We start from the raw sequence: 17,791 nt of genomic DNA on the forward strand, positions 1-17,791 counted from the left end.
TTTTTTTTTGGGGGGGGGGTCCGGTCATGGGGCCTGAACTCTGGGCCTGGGCGCTGTCCCTTAGCTCTTCAGCTCAAGGGTAGCACTCTACCACTTGAGCCACAGCACCACGTCTGGCTTTTTTTTCTGCTTATGTGGTGCTAAGGAATCGAACCCAGGGCCTCATGCATGCAAGGCAAGCGCTCTACCACTGAGCCACCTTCTCTTTTTTTAAAAGTCTAGATTCTGAGTATTGAGAGCAGAACATATAATGTTTGGCTTTCTGATTTCTTCTTTTCTTCTTTTTTTTTTTTTTTTTGTCTTGTCATAGGGTTTGAACTCGGCCTGGGCACTGTCCCTGAGCTCTTCTTCCTCAAGGCTAGTGCTCTACCACTTTGAACCACAGCTCCACTCCTGTTTTCGGGTGGTTAATTGGAGATCAGAGTCTCATGGACTTTCTAGCCCAGCTGGCTTCGACGTGATCCTCAGATCTCAGCTTCCTGAGTAGCTAGGATTACAGGCGTGAGTCACCAGCGCCCAGGTTTTGTCTTTCTGATTTCTGAGCCAGCTTACTTGGGTCCTGATTAATACACCAGCCAACCATGTACCAGGTTCCTTTTCCTCTAGTCCCTCACCAATATCTATTACCTTTTGTCTTTTAGATACCAGCCATTCTGACAGGCCAGTGATATGATCTCATTATGTATTTATTTGTATCTCCCTAATGATTGGAGTTAGAGATGTTAGGGACCTCTTCAGTTATCTGTTGTCTTCTTTTGGGAAATGTCAGATCCCTTACAAATTTCTAGTTGCTTTATTTTCTTGCTGTTGACTTGCTTGAACCGCATTTTTGAATGTTAACACCTTAATGTGTTAACTTGCAAATATTTCCTTCAAATCTGCAGGTGATCACTGCACATGGTTACTCCCTTTGCTGTACCGAAGCTCTTTTAGTTTGATAAGAGTCCTGCTTGCCAGATTTTGCTTTTGTTGTCTGCAGATGTTGTATCCAATTCAAAAGTTATTTCCTAATCTGATATTGTGTGTTTTCCCCCCTAGTTTTCCTGCAGTGGTCTTACCGTAGTTTGTAGCCTTATGTTTAAGTCTTTGATTCATTTGATCTTTGTATATAGGTGGAGATATGGGGCCAGTTGGATTTTTCTTTGTGTGTGTATCAAGTATGCCCAACACCAATTATTGAAGAGAATGCTTTTCCCATGTATCTCATTGGTGCAAAATCATTTGACTGTAGATGACTAGGTTCATTTCTGGTTTCTTTTTTTCCTCTTTTCTCCTCCATTGGTTGGTATGTTTTCGTTTTGCCAAAAGCATGCTGTTTTAGCCACAAACTTCTCAATATAGTTTAAAATTGGGAACTGTGATAGCTCTAGATTTTTTTCATGATTCCCTTGGCTCATTCAAAGTTTTTGTGTGTATCCACATGAATTTTAGTGGTGTTTTTTTTTTTTTTTTTTTGGTTGATCCTAGGGCTTGAACTTGAGACCTGGGTGCTGTTCCTGAGTTCTTTTGCTCAAGGCTAGTGCTCTACCACTTGAGCTATATAGCTCCACTTCTGGTTTTCTAGTGGTTAATTGGCGATAAAGAGTCTCACAAACTTTCCTGCTCAGGCTAAGCATTGCAATAATCAGATCTCAGCCTCTTAGGTATCTAGAATTACAGGTGTGAGCCGCCAGCAACCCAGTAGGAGTGCTTTTTTATTTTTAGTAAAAATAGCAAAGTTTGATAAGAATTGTATTAGATCTGTCCATTGCTTTTGGGAACAGGACATGTTGATAACATTGTTTCGATCCATAAACTTGGAGGATCATCATTTATTTTGTTTTGTCTTCAATTTAGTTAATTAGTATTTTGGTTGTTTTTTCCCCTAGTTTTGGGGCCTCTTAGGTTAAATTGTTCCTAAGCACTAGTTCCATGGCTTCAACTCAGGACCTCCAACAAACTCGTGCTCAGCTTTTTTGCTAACAGCTGACACTCTACCACTTGAGCCTCGATAAGAGTGTCGACTGTGTTGGCATTGAAACACAATCATCAGATCTCAACTTTCTGAGTAGTTTGAGCCACTAGCACCTATTTTATTTTTAGCTCTTATAACTGGCACTACCCTCTTGATTTCATTTTCAGGTTGTTTCTCCTCATTTTGTGGGTTGGCTTTGTGTCCTATAACTTGACTTGCTTATTCTAATAATTGCAGTGTCTGTAGGAATTTTTCTAAATAAGATCATGTTGTCAACAGTGACAATTTCTCTTCTTTTCCTGTTTGGATGCCTTTTTTTTTTTTTTTTTTTTTGGTCAGTCATGGGGTTTGAACTCTGGTCCTGGGCACTGTACTTCAAGCTCTTCAGTTCAAGGCTAGTACTCTACCACTTAAGCCACAGCGCCACTTCCGTTTTTTGGGGTGTCTTTGAACTGTGATCCTCAGATCTCCTGAGTAGCTAGGATTACAGGTGTGAGCCACTGGCGCTTGGCTTTGGGTGCCTTTTCATTCTTTCTATTGCTTGCTCTCGCAAGGGCTTCTGTTCCCTGCTAAATACATAGGGTGAGAACCAGCCTCCTTGTCTCCTTCCAGATGTGAGCACTACTTTCACATTTGCATCCTTCATTGTGTAGAGATGCATTCCTTCTATACTCACTGCAGTGAAAGTCTTTTTTTTTTTAATCATGAAAAAATATTGAATTCTGTCAAGTGCTTTTTCTGCATCTAATGAGATTATCATTTACTGTTGTCTTTTCCGTTTATGAAAGGTCCATTTATTGATCTGATTTGCATGTGTTTGACCATTGTCTTTGCATTTCTGGGATCTCATTTGATTAGGGTAAATGATCTGTTAAAGGCGTTGTTAAATCCTGTCAGATACCATTTAGGTGAAGATGTTTGCATCTGTGTTCATTGAGGATATTGGCTCATTGTTTTCTTTTCTCCAAGCCCTATGTCCAGATGCTGGCTGGACAGGCTCTCTAACCACTTGAGCCACACCCTCCAACTTTGCTTTGTTGTCTGTAGATAGTATATTCTGATTTTGCCTGGGCTGGCTTCAGACCAAGATCTTCCTATTTGTGGTCGTCTTGCAGGTGGGATCACAAGCACAAATCACTAGATTCAGCTTATTGAGATGTAAGAGGCCTAATTTTTTGCCTGGATGGCCTCAAAGTGCAATCCTACTAAGTCTCCATCTCCCAAGTAAATGTGAGTCACTGCGCCTGCCGTTCATCTTTTTGAGATAAGGTCTTGCTATATAGTCTGAATTGTCCTCAAAAAATTTTTCTTGGCCAGTCCTAGGACTTGAACTCCTCAGAGCCTGAGCAATGTCCCTGAGCTTCTTTTGCTCAAGGCTAGCACTCTACCACTTTAGTGATAGTGCTACTTCTGGCCTTTTCTGTGTGTGTGGTACTGAGGGCTTCATGCATGCTAGGCAAGCACACTACCACTAAGCCACATTCCCAGCCCATCTTGTGCATTCTTAATGAGTTCTTTCCATTTTTATTTTCCTTTCTTTTAAAATTGCTATAAAGGTGATGTACAGAGGGGTTACAGTTGTATAAGTCAGGTAAAAAGTACATTCCTTTTTTTCTCCCTCTGGTTGTGGGGCTTGAACTCAGGGCTTGGGCACTGTGCCTGTGCTCTTCAGCTCTACCGCTTAAGCCACAGTGCCACTTCCGGTTTTCTAGTGGTTTATTGGAGAGAAGAGTCTCTCAGACTTTCCTGCCCAGGCTGGCTTTGGCCGTGATCCTCAGATCTCAGCCTCCTGAGTAGCTAGGATTATAGGCGTGGGCCACTGGCGCCTGGCTAAGAGTACATTTCATTTTGGACAATGTCACTACTTCCCTCGTCTCCTAGGTATTTTTTTTGTTGTTGTTGTTTGTTTTTTGTCGATTGCTCTGGGCCTGGGCACTGTCTCTGAGCTCTTCAGCTCAAGGTTAGTATTCTACCACTTGAGCCACTTTCAGCTTTCTGGTCGTTAATTGGAGCTAAGAGTTTCACGGACTTTCTGCCCTTTCTGCCCAGGCTAGCTTTGAACTGTGATCCTCAGATCTCAGCCTCCTGAGTAGCTAGGATTACAGGTGTGAGCCACCAGCACCTGTTTGTTTTTTTTAGACAGAATCTGTGTAGCCCAGCTAGCCTCAAATTCTGAATTCTTTTGTCTTTGTCTCCTGAGTGCTAGGATTACAGGTGTGCGCTAATGCCTAGCCTGTTTTTTCCTTTTAAATCATTGTGTTGACAGCAATAATTTAACACTACATCTTGTATTTTCCTTTATAGAATGGAATAAGAGTGTGGCCTACATATTTGAAATTTTGTATTAGAGAAGAATGTGACCATTTTCACTACTGCTTTAGGTTTTACATGCTGCATAGGGTAAACAGTTCACTGTGTGATTCAGGTGTTCATATGCTTTAGACTTCTAGTGCTGCTTTCTGAGAAAATCCTCTCATTTGGATCATGACTATACTTTTCTTTACATATGTGTCACACATATGTGATTTTCCAACAAATATATATGAACATAGATAAAGCTTTAACAACATATTAGCAAATTAAATACAACAATCTGAAAATTAATCCAATACACCAACAAGCTTAAGAAGAAAAGTCAACAATTGTATCAAACAATAGATGCAGAAAAAGGATTTGACAAAATTGAATGCTTATTCACAAGAAACTAGACTTCTCAGCTTGTCAGTACATCTACAAAAACCCTATATCTAGCATTATATTTAATGGGCAGAAAATTAGGTGCTTTCCTGCAAGGAATCAGTCAAGGATGTCCATTAACATCACTTACTCCACACTGTACTCCTAGCAAGTGCAACAAGACACGAAAAGTAAATATGTACTGATAGGAAGGAAAAAATCAGTTTTTCTTATAGATGTGGATATCTGCAGAGAATCCTAAAGACTCAACTGAGAAACTTCTAGAATAGGAAATTACAGAAAATATTAGAGTCTGGGCTGGGAAGGTGGCTCAGTGGTAGAGCACTTGCCTCGCATGCCTGAGGCCCTGGGTTCGATTCCTCAGTACCACATAAGCAAAAAAAGCCAGACGTGGCACTGTGGCTCAAGTGGTAGAGTGCTAGTCTTGAGCTGAAGAGCTGAAGGACAGCGCCCAGGCCCAGAGTTCAGGCCCCACGACCGGAACAAAAAAAAGAAAATATTAGAGTCTGATTAATATACAGAGATCAGTTGCAGCAACAAAGTTAAAGTTCAGTATAATTTACATTAGTATCAACAAAAACAAAAACAAACCAAGATATAGTTAGGTATGAACCTAATGAAATATATACAAGATCTAGATGAGCAAAACTATAAAACTAATGAAAGAAGACAAATAAATGGAGAGCAATTCCATGTACACATATAGGGAGATACAATGTCAAGAGGTCAGTCCTTCCCGGCTAGATCTAAATCCAAAGTAATCACAATTCTACTCAAAATCTCAGAGCAGTTATTTTGTGGATGTCAACAATCTGATGGTTGAATTTATATGGAGAAGTCAAAGACTCATAATAGTTACATAGTGAAAGAGAGAACAATATTGGAGGACTGACATTATCCAGCTGCAGAACTTGTAGAGAGTTACCTTAGTTATGATGGTTACTATAATAACCATCTTGCTTACTGGTGTTGGTAGTAAGAGAACATATAAGCAGAAAGAAGTCACAGTCTCCTAACTGGCCTGGGAGCAGAGGCAATCCAGAGGAGACAAGATAAATCTTTCCAACTAATGATATTGGGACAAGTAAAATTGTAAGGTCCGCCCCTGGATGGCAAGCAGACTCCACCCTCCTCGCAGCAAAGTCTCCACCCCGTACCTGCGTTACCTAGGCAACTGGGACACCTGGAAGAGGTCACATCTGCATCCGCTGAGGTCACATCTGAATTTGATGTGGCCACACCTTTCCCCACCCATACCCTACATAAGGCCTAGCCCAGGCCCAGACTCTCTCTTGCTCTTGCTCTTCTTTTCTAGCTCTCTGCTCTCTCTGCTCTCTCTCCCTTTTCTAGCTCTTTTCTCTTTCTTTCCTCTTTCCTTTCCCAGCCACGTGGAGTGCCAACCTTGCCTGGTCCCAGCAGGTCTACTGAATAAACCTACCCCTTACCTGAATACCACGTGCGTGCTGGTGCTGTTCTTACTCGGTAACCTCTTTTTAAAAAACCTAACAAAAATCTACATGGGGAAAAGAGGACATGAAGACACAGAACATATACATCACAAAAATTAAAATGGGGGTAAATAAGATTTTTAAGAAAAAAATAAAAATCTTAGAAGATAACAAGAGAAAACCATAGATGACCTTGAGTTGGCTGATGACTTTTTAAAGATAACAAAAAACATTATGAAAGAAAAAAAAATGAAGGTGAACTCCATTAGAACAGAAAACTTCACCTGACAAGTGAAACAAGAAACACAAGAAACACACCACAAACTTTGAAAATAAAGGTTTGCAAAAGATGTTTCTGATAAAGGACTATTAACCAAAAGAAACACGAGTGTGAAAACTTAGCAATGAGAACATGAACAATTAAAAAATAGATGAAAGATCTGAAGACACTTCATCAAAGGAGATATGCAAATTACAATCAAATACATGAAAAAATGCAAATAACAAATACCATTATTTACCTATTTGCATGGCCAGACCTCAGATCTGACACCACCTGATGCTGGAGAGGATGTGGAGGAATTTTCCTTCACTGCTGATGTGAATGCAAATATCATAGCTGCATTGGAGGGCTAGTTGCCCAGTGTCTTACAAAAATAAAGCACTCTTACTATACCATCTAGACATCATGTGTCTTGGTAGTTCCTAAAATGAGACCAAAGTGATTTCTACACAATTGATATATGTAATTATTTATAGCTGATGTATTAAAAACTGCCCAAGTTGGAAGCCATGCATAATAAATAGTGTATACCTGTAATCATAGCACTTAAGAGGAATTTTTGAGGTCAGCCTGGGAAATATAGCAAGATCTCATCTCAAAAAGCCAACAGCAATGGGACAGTGCTTCACTCCTGTAATCCTAGCTGCACAGGAGGCTGAGATCTCTGAATTTTGTCTGGAAGTCTAGCCCTGGCAGATGAATCTGAGAATCCTATCTCCAGTTAACCAGCAAAAAGCCACAAGTGGAAATGGTGCAGTGCCAAGCCTTCAGCTAGAAAGCCAAGAGAAAGCATGAGGTCCTGAGTTCACGCCCCAATACTAGCACAAAAACAACCAAACAATAAAACTGCCCAAACTTGGAATCAATGATGGTATTCTTCAGTGGCACATCTGCACAAGGCATCATTCAGTGACACACAGAAATGAGCTATCAGCCGGGCGCCGGTGGCTCACGCCTGTAATCCTAGCTACTCAGAAGGCTGAGATCTGAGGATCACGGTTGAAAGCCAACCTGAGCAGGAAAGTCTGTGAGACTCTTTATCTCCAGTTAACCACTAGAAAAGTGGAAGTGGTGCTCTAGCTCAAGTGGTAGAGCACTCACCTTCAGCTGAAGAGCTGAGGGACAGTGCCCAAGCCCAGAGTTCAACACCCACAACCAACAAAAAAAAAAAAGAAAACAAAAGAAATGAGCTATCAAGTTGACACAGACATGAAACATAAAGGAAATTTGCACACTGCCAAGAGAAAGAAGACATATATTTTTTTACTTCAATGATATGCCATTCTAGAAACAGAATAGTCATTAAAATATAGACCGCTGGGTGTTGGTGACTCATGCCTATTATCCTAGCTGCTCAGGAGGCTGAGATCTGAGGATCATGGTTCAAAGCCAGGCTGAGCAGGAAAAGTGAGAGACTCTTATCTCCAATTAACCACCTAAAAACTGTTAGTGGAGCTGTGGTTCAAAGTGGTAGAGTGTTAGCTTTGAGCAGAAAAAGCTCAAGGACAGTGCCCAGGTCCTGAGTTCAAGCCCCGCAACCGGCCTAAATAAAAGAAACAAAATAAATAGATAAATGCAGTAAAAAGATGAGTGTGCTGGAGGGTCTGGGTATGTCAGGAGGGAAGAGTTAGGAGGAATGAAACTTCTCCATGGACTGGCCGGGGGTGGGGAGGTGCGAGTCATATATGCTGTCAAAGCCTGTAAGGATGTACAAGACGCAGCGGACCCTAATGTGTGTTATACTGCATTGACACCACATCGCTTGTGTGATGTTAGAATGGGGATCACTGGGAAGGCAGGTTGAGGGCATGTAGGACCTTGGCACCTTGTGATGGCAGTTTCTGTAAAGCCAGAACTACCCCTCCCCAGGTTCCTAACCAAAACACCAAAATCAAAAAGGCTCTAAGAATATGAAGTTTTAAAATATAAAGAAAGCACACTAGTAAACTGTGTTTATTTAAATACTCCATTTTGAAGAGTTTTTTTTTTATTAGCTTTGAAACTGTACAAGTACACCTTACATCATGGCTAGATCACTCTTTACATCTGAGCAGTTCCAACACGAGGAATCTGAACAGTGGAACCTTCTATACAAAAAAATATCCTATTATTCTAATTATATAATGTGACATTGGATAATGCCCACACGGTCATTCCAGTTACATTTGTTAAGTCATATAACATCAAGACTTCTGCAGTGGTCACGTTAATTATCCCTTTAAAAAAATACAGTACTAATATCCAGTCCATAGAGTGGCAGGTTTAAATACAGTAGTCCTGAGTTTTAAGATGTCTATTTTAAATATCAACTAAGAAGAATAATGAACTACACGGCCCTGTGGAGTAGAAGGAGGTCAGAGATGAGCCTGTGGGCTGTCACAGCAGGTGGTGGCTCGGGCACTGGCTGGTACACTTCGTCTGCTGGGGACACGAAGGGAAGTCTTTGGAAAGTCAGATAAACAAGCAGCAAACATGGTGTCTAGAACTTGCTTCAGAGGATGGCCACAGGTGGACATAGTCAATGTGGACGATAGGTCATCAAGCTGTTGCTTTGACAGTCATTGTGCATTCATGGGATTAAGATGAAACAACGTACTCTGCTAAACCAGGTGGCATAATCTGGGTATTCTCTCTATGTGTAAAGGGTTAATTTATTCCTGAGAAGGACATTCTGCTCAAGAACGGAATTGCCACTGATCTCATAGTTTCACAGTAGAAAAACTATTGATAACTATAATCTTTCTGGCATTACCAAAGGGGACAAAGTGCAAAATAAGACCCTTGAGGCCAATGTACAACAAATGAAGACAAAACACTATACATGTTTGCTAGAGGCATTAAAAAAATCTTAGGATCTATTAATTTGTATATCAAATACTTGGTACTTTGGCAAATATTTTATTCAATACTTTGTAAAGTCCTACCCATATGTGAGCACTGTGGTATGGATGCTGACAGGATGCATTGTGCTTGGATGTTTGCTCTCTGAAGTGCCCACAAGTGCATCTTTCTTCCAGAACTCAGTAGCAATAGACATCTGTAGAGAATTCCCAGGGTCAGGGGACTTGTGCGCACTCTGGAGCAATGGGGGGGCTTCCTGGCAAGGGTCCTAGCGGTGGCCTCCATACTTGGCCACCCAATCTGTCCTCCCATGCACCGAGGGCACAGGCTGTGTGCGGCTCACCAGGTTTAGGTTTTTTGCTGGAGGATTGTAAGTGGATCCTGAAAACTGGCTCCGACCAGGTTTTGTGTTCCAAGTATATTCTGAAAGAAATCAGAACCAGAAATTCGAATCTTGTTCATCCCATTGTCAAACTCAAAACAATTCATCCTCACTTTATGGTGAAAGTTTGGATTTATCTTAATACAGTGGTTTATGGGTGGTGGTTGTGCTTTTTGTGTGTTTTGATGTGGTCCTGGGGCTTGAACTCTGGGCCTGGGAGCTGTCCCTGAGCTTTTTTGCTCAAGGCTGACATTCTACCACTTGAGCCACAGCTCTACCACTGGCTTTTTGGTGGCTCATTGGAAATAAGAGTCTCAGACTTTCCTGCCTGGGCTGGTACTGAATTGTGATCTTCATTTCTCAGCCCCTTGAGTAACTAGGATTATAGGCTCTATTTGTGTTTTTGGTCAGGGTCAGCCCCTTGCTATGTATCCCAGGTTGGCTCTGAGCTCATGATCCTTCACCTCAGCTTCCTGAGTGCTGAGAATGAACATGTTTCTCCTTGCTCACTGCTTTTTTGTTCTTTTATTTTAAAATCCTAAATTCTAGAGGAGTAGTATGTTGCCATCAGTAGAATTTTTCCTATTCTCATTTAGATAGATAACATAGAGTAAGAAAACCAAGACATATTCTTGGCTCATAGTCAGTAAGCAACACTCAATTCACTAGGACTTTGTAATGTCTTAATGTGGTCACATTTATAGAATGTTAAAAGATGGTATTGCTATAGAAAATGTATTTGAAGCTGGGCACGGGTGGCTCACGCCTGTAATCCTAGCTACTCAGGAAGTTGAGATCTAAGGATCATAGTTCAAAGTCAGCCTGGGCAGAAAAGTCCGTGAGACTTATCTCCAATAAACCACCAGGAAACTGGAAGTGGAGCTGTGGTGCTAGCCTTGACTTGAAGAGCTCAGGAACAGTACCCAGGCCCCCAGAGGTCAAGCCCCATGACCACCACCAACAACAACAAAAAAAAAAGAGAAAAGAAGGAAGGAAGAAGGAAGGAAAGAAGGAAGAAAGGGAAGAAAAAAAGAAAGAAAGGAAAGAAAGGAGGAAAGAAAAGAAAAGAAAATGTATTTGAATTGTGAGTTTTGTAAAATGCTGGCACTCATTCATATAAGGTCCTGTAACACTTAATAGTGAAAATGTGGTTTCATGGTTTCTCTACATAAGAAGTCTCTCTATTTCTGTCTTCCTCTTTCCTTCCTCTTTGTTTCTCTCCCTCTCATTTTCAGTGCTGAAGATGGAACCCACTGTCTCACACATGCTAGGCCCTGCAGTCTTGCCCCTGAGTACAGCCCCTGTTCTAGAAACTTTGTTTTACTGAGAAAACTTTGGAGTGATAATAACCCCCTTAAGGTGAGTTACTTTTAGGTAACTTATTCTTAAGGATCCTTAATCTGACTGCTTGAAATTTTGTGCTCTCCAACTTGTTAAACAATTGTTATCTGAACTATTGGTAAGCTAAACTTGCTTACATATCTCAAGTGACAAAGCTGTAAACCTTACAGGGAATCTTAGTGTCTTCACTCTGTGCAGGAATGACAGCTGTCATTCTGACATTTGTACTCCTATACAGGAACTACCCTACCCTATGCACACTGGCATGGCTCTCCTCCTTTCACTGTGTCTCTGCAAGCTGGCTATCCTGACACACTGCCGACCCCAGCTCATCCTGAGCAAAGCTGATGTGCAGAGGTCAGACCATTGCCCTGGCTGGTTAGAACTGGGAGGCCAAGAGCTCTCTCTTTGATGGTCTACCAGGATATGTCATGCCACTCTACAGGCCTGAACGCTCTCAAGGTTAAAGCCACTGTGGGAAAGCTACCTTGCAGAGGCTGAGCAGTGGGTCAGAAGGGCCAGAGCAGACACCTTATCTCCAGGACAGCCCTTTAGAAAGGAGAAGCAACAGAGTGTTCAGTTAGCCAGTTCACAAGATGGCCACAGGCCAGACAGCGCAGTGGGGAAGCAGAGAGCTCAGGAGGGCCAGAGCAGAGGGAGGGAGGGAGGGCAGGCAAGTCCAGGATGGGAAAAGGGAAGCAAGGTCACAGGCTGATGGCTGAGGCTCTTGGAGTAAGGAGTGGGGAGTCTGAGGAGCAGCAAAAAGAGAAGCATGTTTCCAGGTCACAGGAGAGCCTAAGTCAGCTTCTAAGTGCACTGAAGAGAAGCGTGCCCAGGCTGGTACTGTTAAAAACTTCTTAGAAGGACTTCCTTTGCCAAGAAAGTGGGGATGATGAGATGTAGGATTTCTTTCCTAGCGCTAATGGGATTTTAGGATGTGGGCATCTCTGGGGTAAAACTTAGTAGCTGGAGCACGTGAGGCCTCTTGTGGCCTCTGCAAGAGGCAGTCACCCCATAATGCTCTTGGAAAAACCTACGTCCTGCTAAAGGCATCTGACTGCTTATAGAAAATGTATGGCAAAGGACTCTTATCAATGCCACTGTGAGTACAGTGAGGATCACCATGATATCTTCTGCCATAGAGCCTCAGGAAGGATTAAAGGAGTGAACACAGGCAGAGTAAAGAGACCAGGCCTAGGGCTTCTCTGTGGCCTGTATAGAGAGGAATTCCCTCCTTACCCCCCTCCCTGTTACATCTAAAGCAGAGGACAAGGAATGTTAGGGAGTGTGGAGAAAGGAAATAGATATTAGTTTGATTTTTTTTTCTTCTCAGAAGATGAGGGTTAGGAGCAGAGAGGGATACTATGAGCGGAGAGGAAATAGTTGAGTAAATATGGTAATAACCTGGTTTTATTTCTTGTGGGAAACAATCACCCAAGTGGGAGGCCTGGAAGATGAACACATCTCTTATACAACGGGGTTTTCCTAATGGCTGATTTGCATGGACCACTTTAGAGTGAGTCAATATTTACTTCTTTTTTTTTTTTTTTTACCTTTCCGCCTATCACCGTCGGTAGGAAAATCTGACAAGCAGAGTAAATGAAGAGATGAAAAGTTATGAGAGAGCATTTACTTAAAAAATGCAAACAGGAGTAGGCATGCTAAGTCAGCAGAATAATCAATATATACAGGCCCTCAATAGCTTATAAAAAGACCTCTAAGCAGGAACTCAAATATCAAAATACTTCAAAACATGATTTTTTTCCCACTTTATATTAAACAAATTGGACTTATTGTAAGAAGGCTAAGACTATTGGGGCTTACTCAGATCACTGCTGCCCACAAAGTGGTTGCTTATAAGGGCAGATTTGATTCCAGCAAAGTGCAGCAGCCTTTACTGACAAGGTAAATGTGTACTGTTTACAGTTTCCTATCATAAAAAAAAACCAGTACATTTGTTCAGTGCTTGCTTGCTTTTAAAGCTGTCATATTACATACTTCAAAGACTTGTCATTGTTTTTTATTGTAAAGGTGATGTACTGAGAGGTTAAAGTTACATAAGTCGTGTATTAAGTTCATTTCTTTTTGAACAGTGTTACCCTTCCCTCATTTTCTCCCAGTTTTTTCCCCCTCTCTCCTTCATGCCCCCACCAGTTGTATAGTTCATTTCCAACATAGTTATCTAGTGAGTATCACTGCTGAATTAGTTCATCCTTTGTCCCACTGTTTCTGTGCTTTCCCATTCTAATCCCAAGTTTTCATAGATCATTCTGGTTAGGATGGAATGTAATATTACCTTGGGGGTCAATGTGTAAATTAAAGGAATAGTTACCTTGACCATGAATTTCTGACTCTCTGCCTTAAATGACTATTTTGAGTGCTATTTACATATCAATAAGAATGACACCTTTTAAAATAACTTAAGAGAACATTTGTAGTTAAATCGAGGAGGCTACCATACAGAATCAGCACTCAAAAGTTTGTTTTCTTTTTTGGTGTGTTCCTGGGGCTTGAACTCAAGGCCTAGGCACTGTACTTGAGATTTTTTGTTCAACGTTCTACCACCTGAGCCACAGCTCTACCTGCACTGGCTTCAAATCACAATACTCAGATCTCAGTCTCCTGAATAGCTCGGATTTACAGGCATGAACCACCAGAACCACCAGTGCCTGGCGCAGTACTCAAAACATTAAGAGTGCTGGTGGCTGTCACATCTGGACAAGGGGAGTGGTGAGCTGACTTTGGGCAGCCAAAAGGGTACAGGGTGTACAGGGACCCACCCTCTCATGACCTACGGCTTGCTACACACAAAGGCCAGGTGTGACTGGGCCCTTGGTAAGGCCTGTACCCTAATGAAATGCAACTGGGAAGAAGTTATAGGCTAAGTCACATATCAATCAAGGGTCCACATTTTACCAATCTCTTCCTCTGGGGCAGAGGCAGAAAGGTTTTTTTTTTTTTAAAGCCCCTCCTCCTATTTCATTGCATAGCACAGTATTGCCTTTGTAAGTGGACAAGCCTCTAGCTGTGACCTTGGGGAAGCTCTCTGATGTCAACGCTTGCTGTGAAGGTGGTCCCGAGACTAAAGCGACAATCCAGGGAAACTTCCCTAGTGCAGCTCTTCCTCTCCCTGTTAGACTTTCAAAAAGATACTTTTGGAAGAAAATCTGGATGTTGTGATTAAAAAAAAAAACCCAAGTAGAACTATTGTTAGTAAAGTGAGACATCTAAAAATCTTCATTCATGGGGGGGGGGTGGAAGGCATGGCTCAGGTGGAAGAGCATCAGCCTAGGAGCGAAAGCGTCAGATACAGAGCTCAAGTCCCAGTCTAGGACAAAAAGCAAAAGTCTTCATTCAGGAAAAGTGAGGGAAATGTGGAAAGGAAGGAGCTCCTGCCTCTCTGCTCAAAAACCCGAATCTGAAGTCGCTCTTACCTGAAGCCATTGCACCAAGAGGTGCTAAGTGAATCCTCTGGCCGGCTGAGCCCACTTCTTTCTTGAGAAAGGAAGGCGTATATCCTGACTGTTTGTAAGGAGTGTAACTTCCAAGATTTCCTAGTGACGTATCATAAAGTTCCACAGTCAGAAGGTAAATATTTTCAAGTGTCTATTACCTGTAACTTCTAAAAAACTATTTTGAGCGCTTGCTAATGTTCTGGGTAGTGTGCTGGGCTTGTTACAGGCAATGCTACTCAGTCCCTAGAACCCCCTGTCAGAGGAATGTTGTTATGAACATGTGTAGTTCTGTGAGGCCCATGGCCTGGCCTGAGGTCCTGCAGTTCTGCAGGGAATGAGCAGGAGTCTGAAGTCCAGTTCACCCTGAACTCTGCCAGCATTTAACAATGCCAGCTGTTAATTAAATTCATATTTCCCTTTGGGAAGCATTTTTATAAACATTTACATTTTCTCAAATAGAAGACCTCAGCTCTTTTCTCATAATATTTCTCTATAGCTTTCCTCATTTTGTGGAACTGTTACAGGTGGACATTATTATTGTAGGGTTGTTATAGGGACTGAGGGGGATGTAGGTAAAGCACTTGGCAAAGATTCTGGCCTTCTGGCTTACATCATCATCATCATCACCGTTACCATCTCACCACCACCATCACTGTTAGCAAATGACCAACCTGAGGCGAGTTGAAGGGAGAATCTAAAGGCAGGAGGCCACTGCTTTGTTGAAGTGAGAGGGGAGGAGGGCTGGAGCCCAGTTAGTTGCAGAGGGATGGAGAAGGGAAATGAGTGGGTTTTCAGGGCTGGCTGGGCTGGGCTGGCCTCATGGGGAAAGAGGAATGTAAATTCCTGACTGGATTGTTTAACAACACAAGGAGATCAGGTGCTGGGGAAACACATGGTGCCAGAGAACGTTCTAAGAGAGTGAGGGGAGAAGGCTGGCTTGGACACAGTAATCAGAGATGTAGCCTTGGAACGATGGGCTCAGATGCATTTGTGGACTGCAGAGATTCAGAACAGATCCCCATGGGATGTGGGCATTAAGGGAAGCTGGGGAGCAAGCCAGAAAGAGGGGATATTAGCTTAAACGTCTTGTCAAAAAAGCGAGTGAGTAAACAGTAGCTCCTCTGTACATCACCTTCATAATGATTTAAAAAACAGAAAACAACAACAAATGAGTAACAAAAAATGGGGACATGTCAGATGTGAAAGCCATGCACTGAGCAGTTGCATGAGGAGGAAAGATGCTGCTAAGAAAAAAAAATGAACAGAAAATTCAGTCTTCTTAAATGGTTCTAACTTATGATCTGCTGGTTTGTAGAGGCTGGAAATCAGCGGTTGGCATGACTGAAACCAGTAAACTCCTGGGAGATCCACCATCTCCGCTAACCTGCTTTTACCTTTTAATGTCTAAGAAGTAAGTTTCAGAGTCGTGATTGCAAATTTAGAAAATATTCTTTTCAACAGAATTATCTGCTTATTTCTATAAATTGCCATCATTTTCTACTCTTTATTTCTTTTTCTTTTTGGTGTGTGTGTGTGTGGAAATCTCACTATGTTGCTTAGATTGGCCTCAAACCTATGATCCCTTTGCCTCTACATCTAGAGAACTGGGTGTGTGCCAACACTCTAAGCAAAGATCCGTGTTCTTGATGACATGGAATGGTTCTCTTTCTGCTAGTTCTGATCTGAATCCTAAGAGCAGGACAGCCATGGCCGTTTCATGAAGGGATTAGGAGCAAAGGTTGAGAAGGAAACTAGAGAAGAGAGTCAAAGGACACATGGTATCATTCATAATCCCCCGAAATTACCTTGTGGGTCCTCTAACTTTTCAGGAAAACTTTCATTGCATGAGAGTTTTTCAATTGGTTTAATTATGCTTTCTTCTAAAGAGAAGGCAGGTAGAAAGAATGAATGGCGGAAGGAGAATGTTATAGGGAAAGAGGGGGAAAAATGAGTTAGATGATACATTGAAACATTCCAGGAAGAAAAGAACTCTGAAAATGAGAAAATATTCCCATATGCTGTCATAGCCCTCAATAACTATGGAATGCCAAGACTCAAAGCTGTACTGCTGTCATTTGAATCGATCTCTTGTTCTATGAATATTATTTTTAAACAATAAGTAAATTACAGGGCTGCAGTGTATGACACCTCAACCCTGTTAAATGGACAGTGACTTTGAAAAACTTGTACAAAATCCAAGTATGTAGATACCATATAGTTCACTTGCTATGACCATGCTGGACAAATTTGTTTGATCCAGTATCACCATTCTGAAGAAAAGACCTGTGTACCTATCCCCTCACACTTTTGAAAAAAGAATTGTTTTCATCATAAATCTAACAAGTTTTAAAGGATGCTATTTCTGGTATATTGTCCTGATAAACATTTAAGAACACATGATTACATCTCTCCTTTAAATATAACCAGTGCAATGGAAACCCCACAGTGATTATATATCCACCGATACTGATGTCAAATACACGAGTAAGTCTGTCTTTTATTTATTTGTTTATTGTTTGTTTGTCAGTGCGGGACCTGAACTCTGGGCCTGGGCGCTGTCCCTCCGCTCTTCAGCTCAAGGGTAACACTCTACCACCTGAGCCACAGCGCCACTTCTGTCTTTTTCTACTTATGTGGTGCTGAAGAATTGAACCCAGAGCCTCATGCATGCAAGGCAAACACTCTACCACTGAGCCACCTTCCCAGCCCCAAGTTCATCTTTTACATGTGGAGATCTCAATATTAATTTCCCTTCTCCTTCAAGACAGATTTCCATTTGTACTTCAGCTTCCCGATTTTATCTCAATATAATTTTAGGATTAAAACAATCTACATTGATCACAAAAGATATAAATTTTTTAAAGTTAATTTCTATAAGCATCAAGATTCTTTTCTGGATTAAACTGGTTATAATTTGCAATGATTCATACTTAACTAATATAGATGAGTATCTTTGTTCTAATTTTGATTCCTAAACATTGGGAACACACATCTCTCTTTTTGTTTTTAAGCACACAGAGCAGGTTTACTTGAAATCAAAAGGAAAACAGTGAAAATCTTCAGTAGAGGGGGGCCTCCACAGAGCTGGAAGTACCAGGAACACATCTCTTAAAGAGAAAGATTTTGTCAAGTAACCTATGTGTCAACTAATGAATATTTGTTGCAGGAACCCACAATGTTTAGGGTTAAGTGTGATTTCTTTTCTCTCCTTTTATTTTTTTTTTTAATTTTTGGAGACAGAAACACCAACAGTGCTTGGTATAATTAAAGAGCCAGGAATCAAAGCGTTTTGTTACAGCTTTGCCACTCTATCCTTTGTACTTTCTTCAGAGTTATAGACCAAGAATCATACAGTAATCTCATATAACATGATTTTTATTACCTGAAAGT

At 41.5% G+C, this 17,791-nt stretch overlaps 1 protein-coding gene across 2 annotated transcripts in view; it reads right to left on the reverse strand.

Annotated features, from left to right (window-relative positions):
• Positions 1 to 9,491: 9,491 nt before the first annotated feature.
• Mak (male germ cell-associated kinase) overlaps positions 9,492 to 17,791 on the reverse strand; it is a 46,826-nt gene continuing 38,526 nt past the window's right edge. The window contains exons 13-15 of one of the 2 annotated variants that reach the window (XM_013016655.1): positions 16,207 to 16,281; positions 14,381 to 14,500; positions 9,492 to 9,646 (exon numbers count right to left, since the gene is read on the reverse strand). In XM_013016655.1, the coding sequence (XP_012872109.1) occupies positions 9,492 to 9,646; positions 14,381 to 14,500; positions 16,207 to 16,281 (350 nt within the window). The remainder of the gene's footprint in view (positions 9,647 to 14,380; positions 14,501 to 16,206; positions 16,282 to 17,791) is intronic. The other variant, XM_013016657.1, reaches the window with a different exon arrangement.

This window comes from Dipodomys ordii, unplaced genomic scaffold (assembly GCF_000151885.1).
Source record: "Dipodomys ordii isolate 6190 unplaced genomic scaffold, Dord_2.0 Scaffold32, whole genome shotgun sequence".
NCBI lineage: Eukaryota > Metazoa > Chordata > Mammalia > Rodentia > Heteromyidae > Dipodomys > Dipodomys ordii.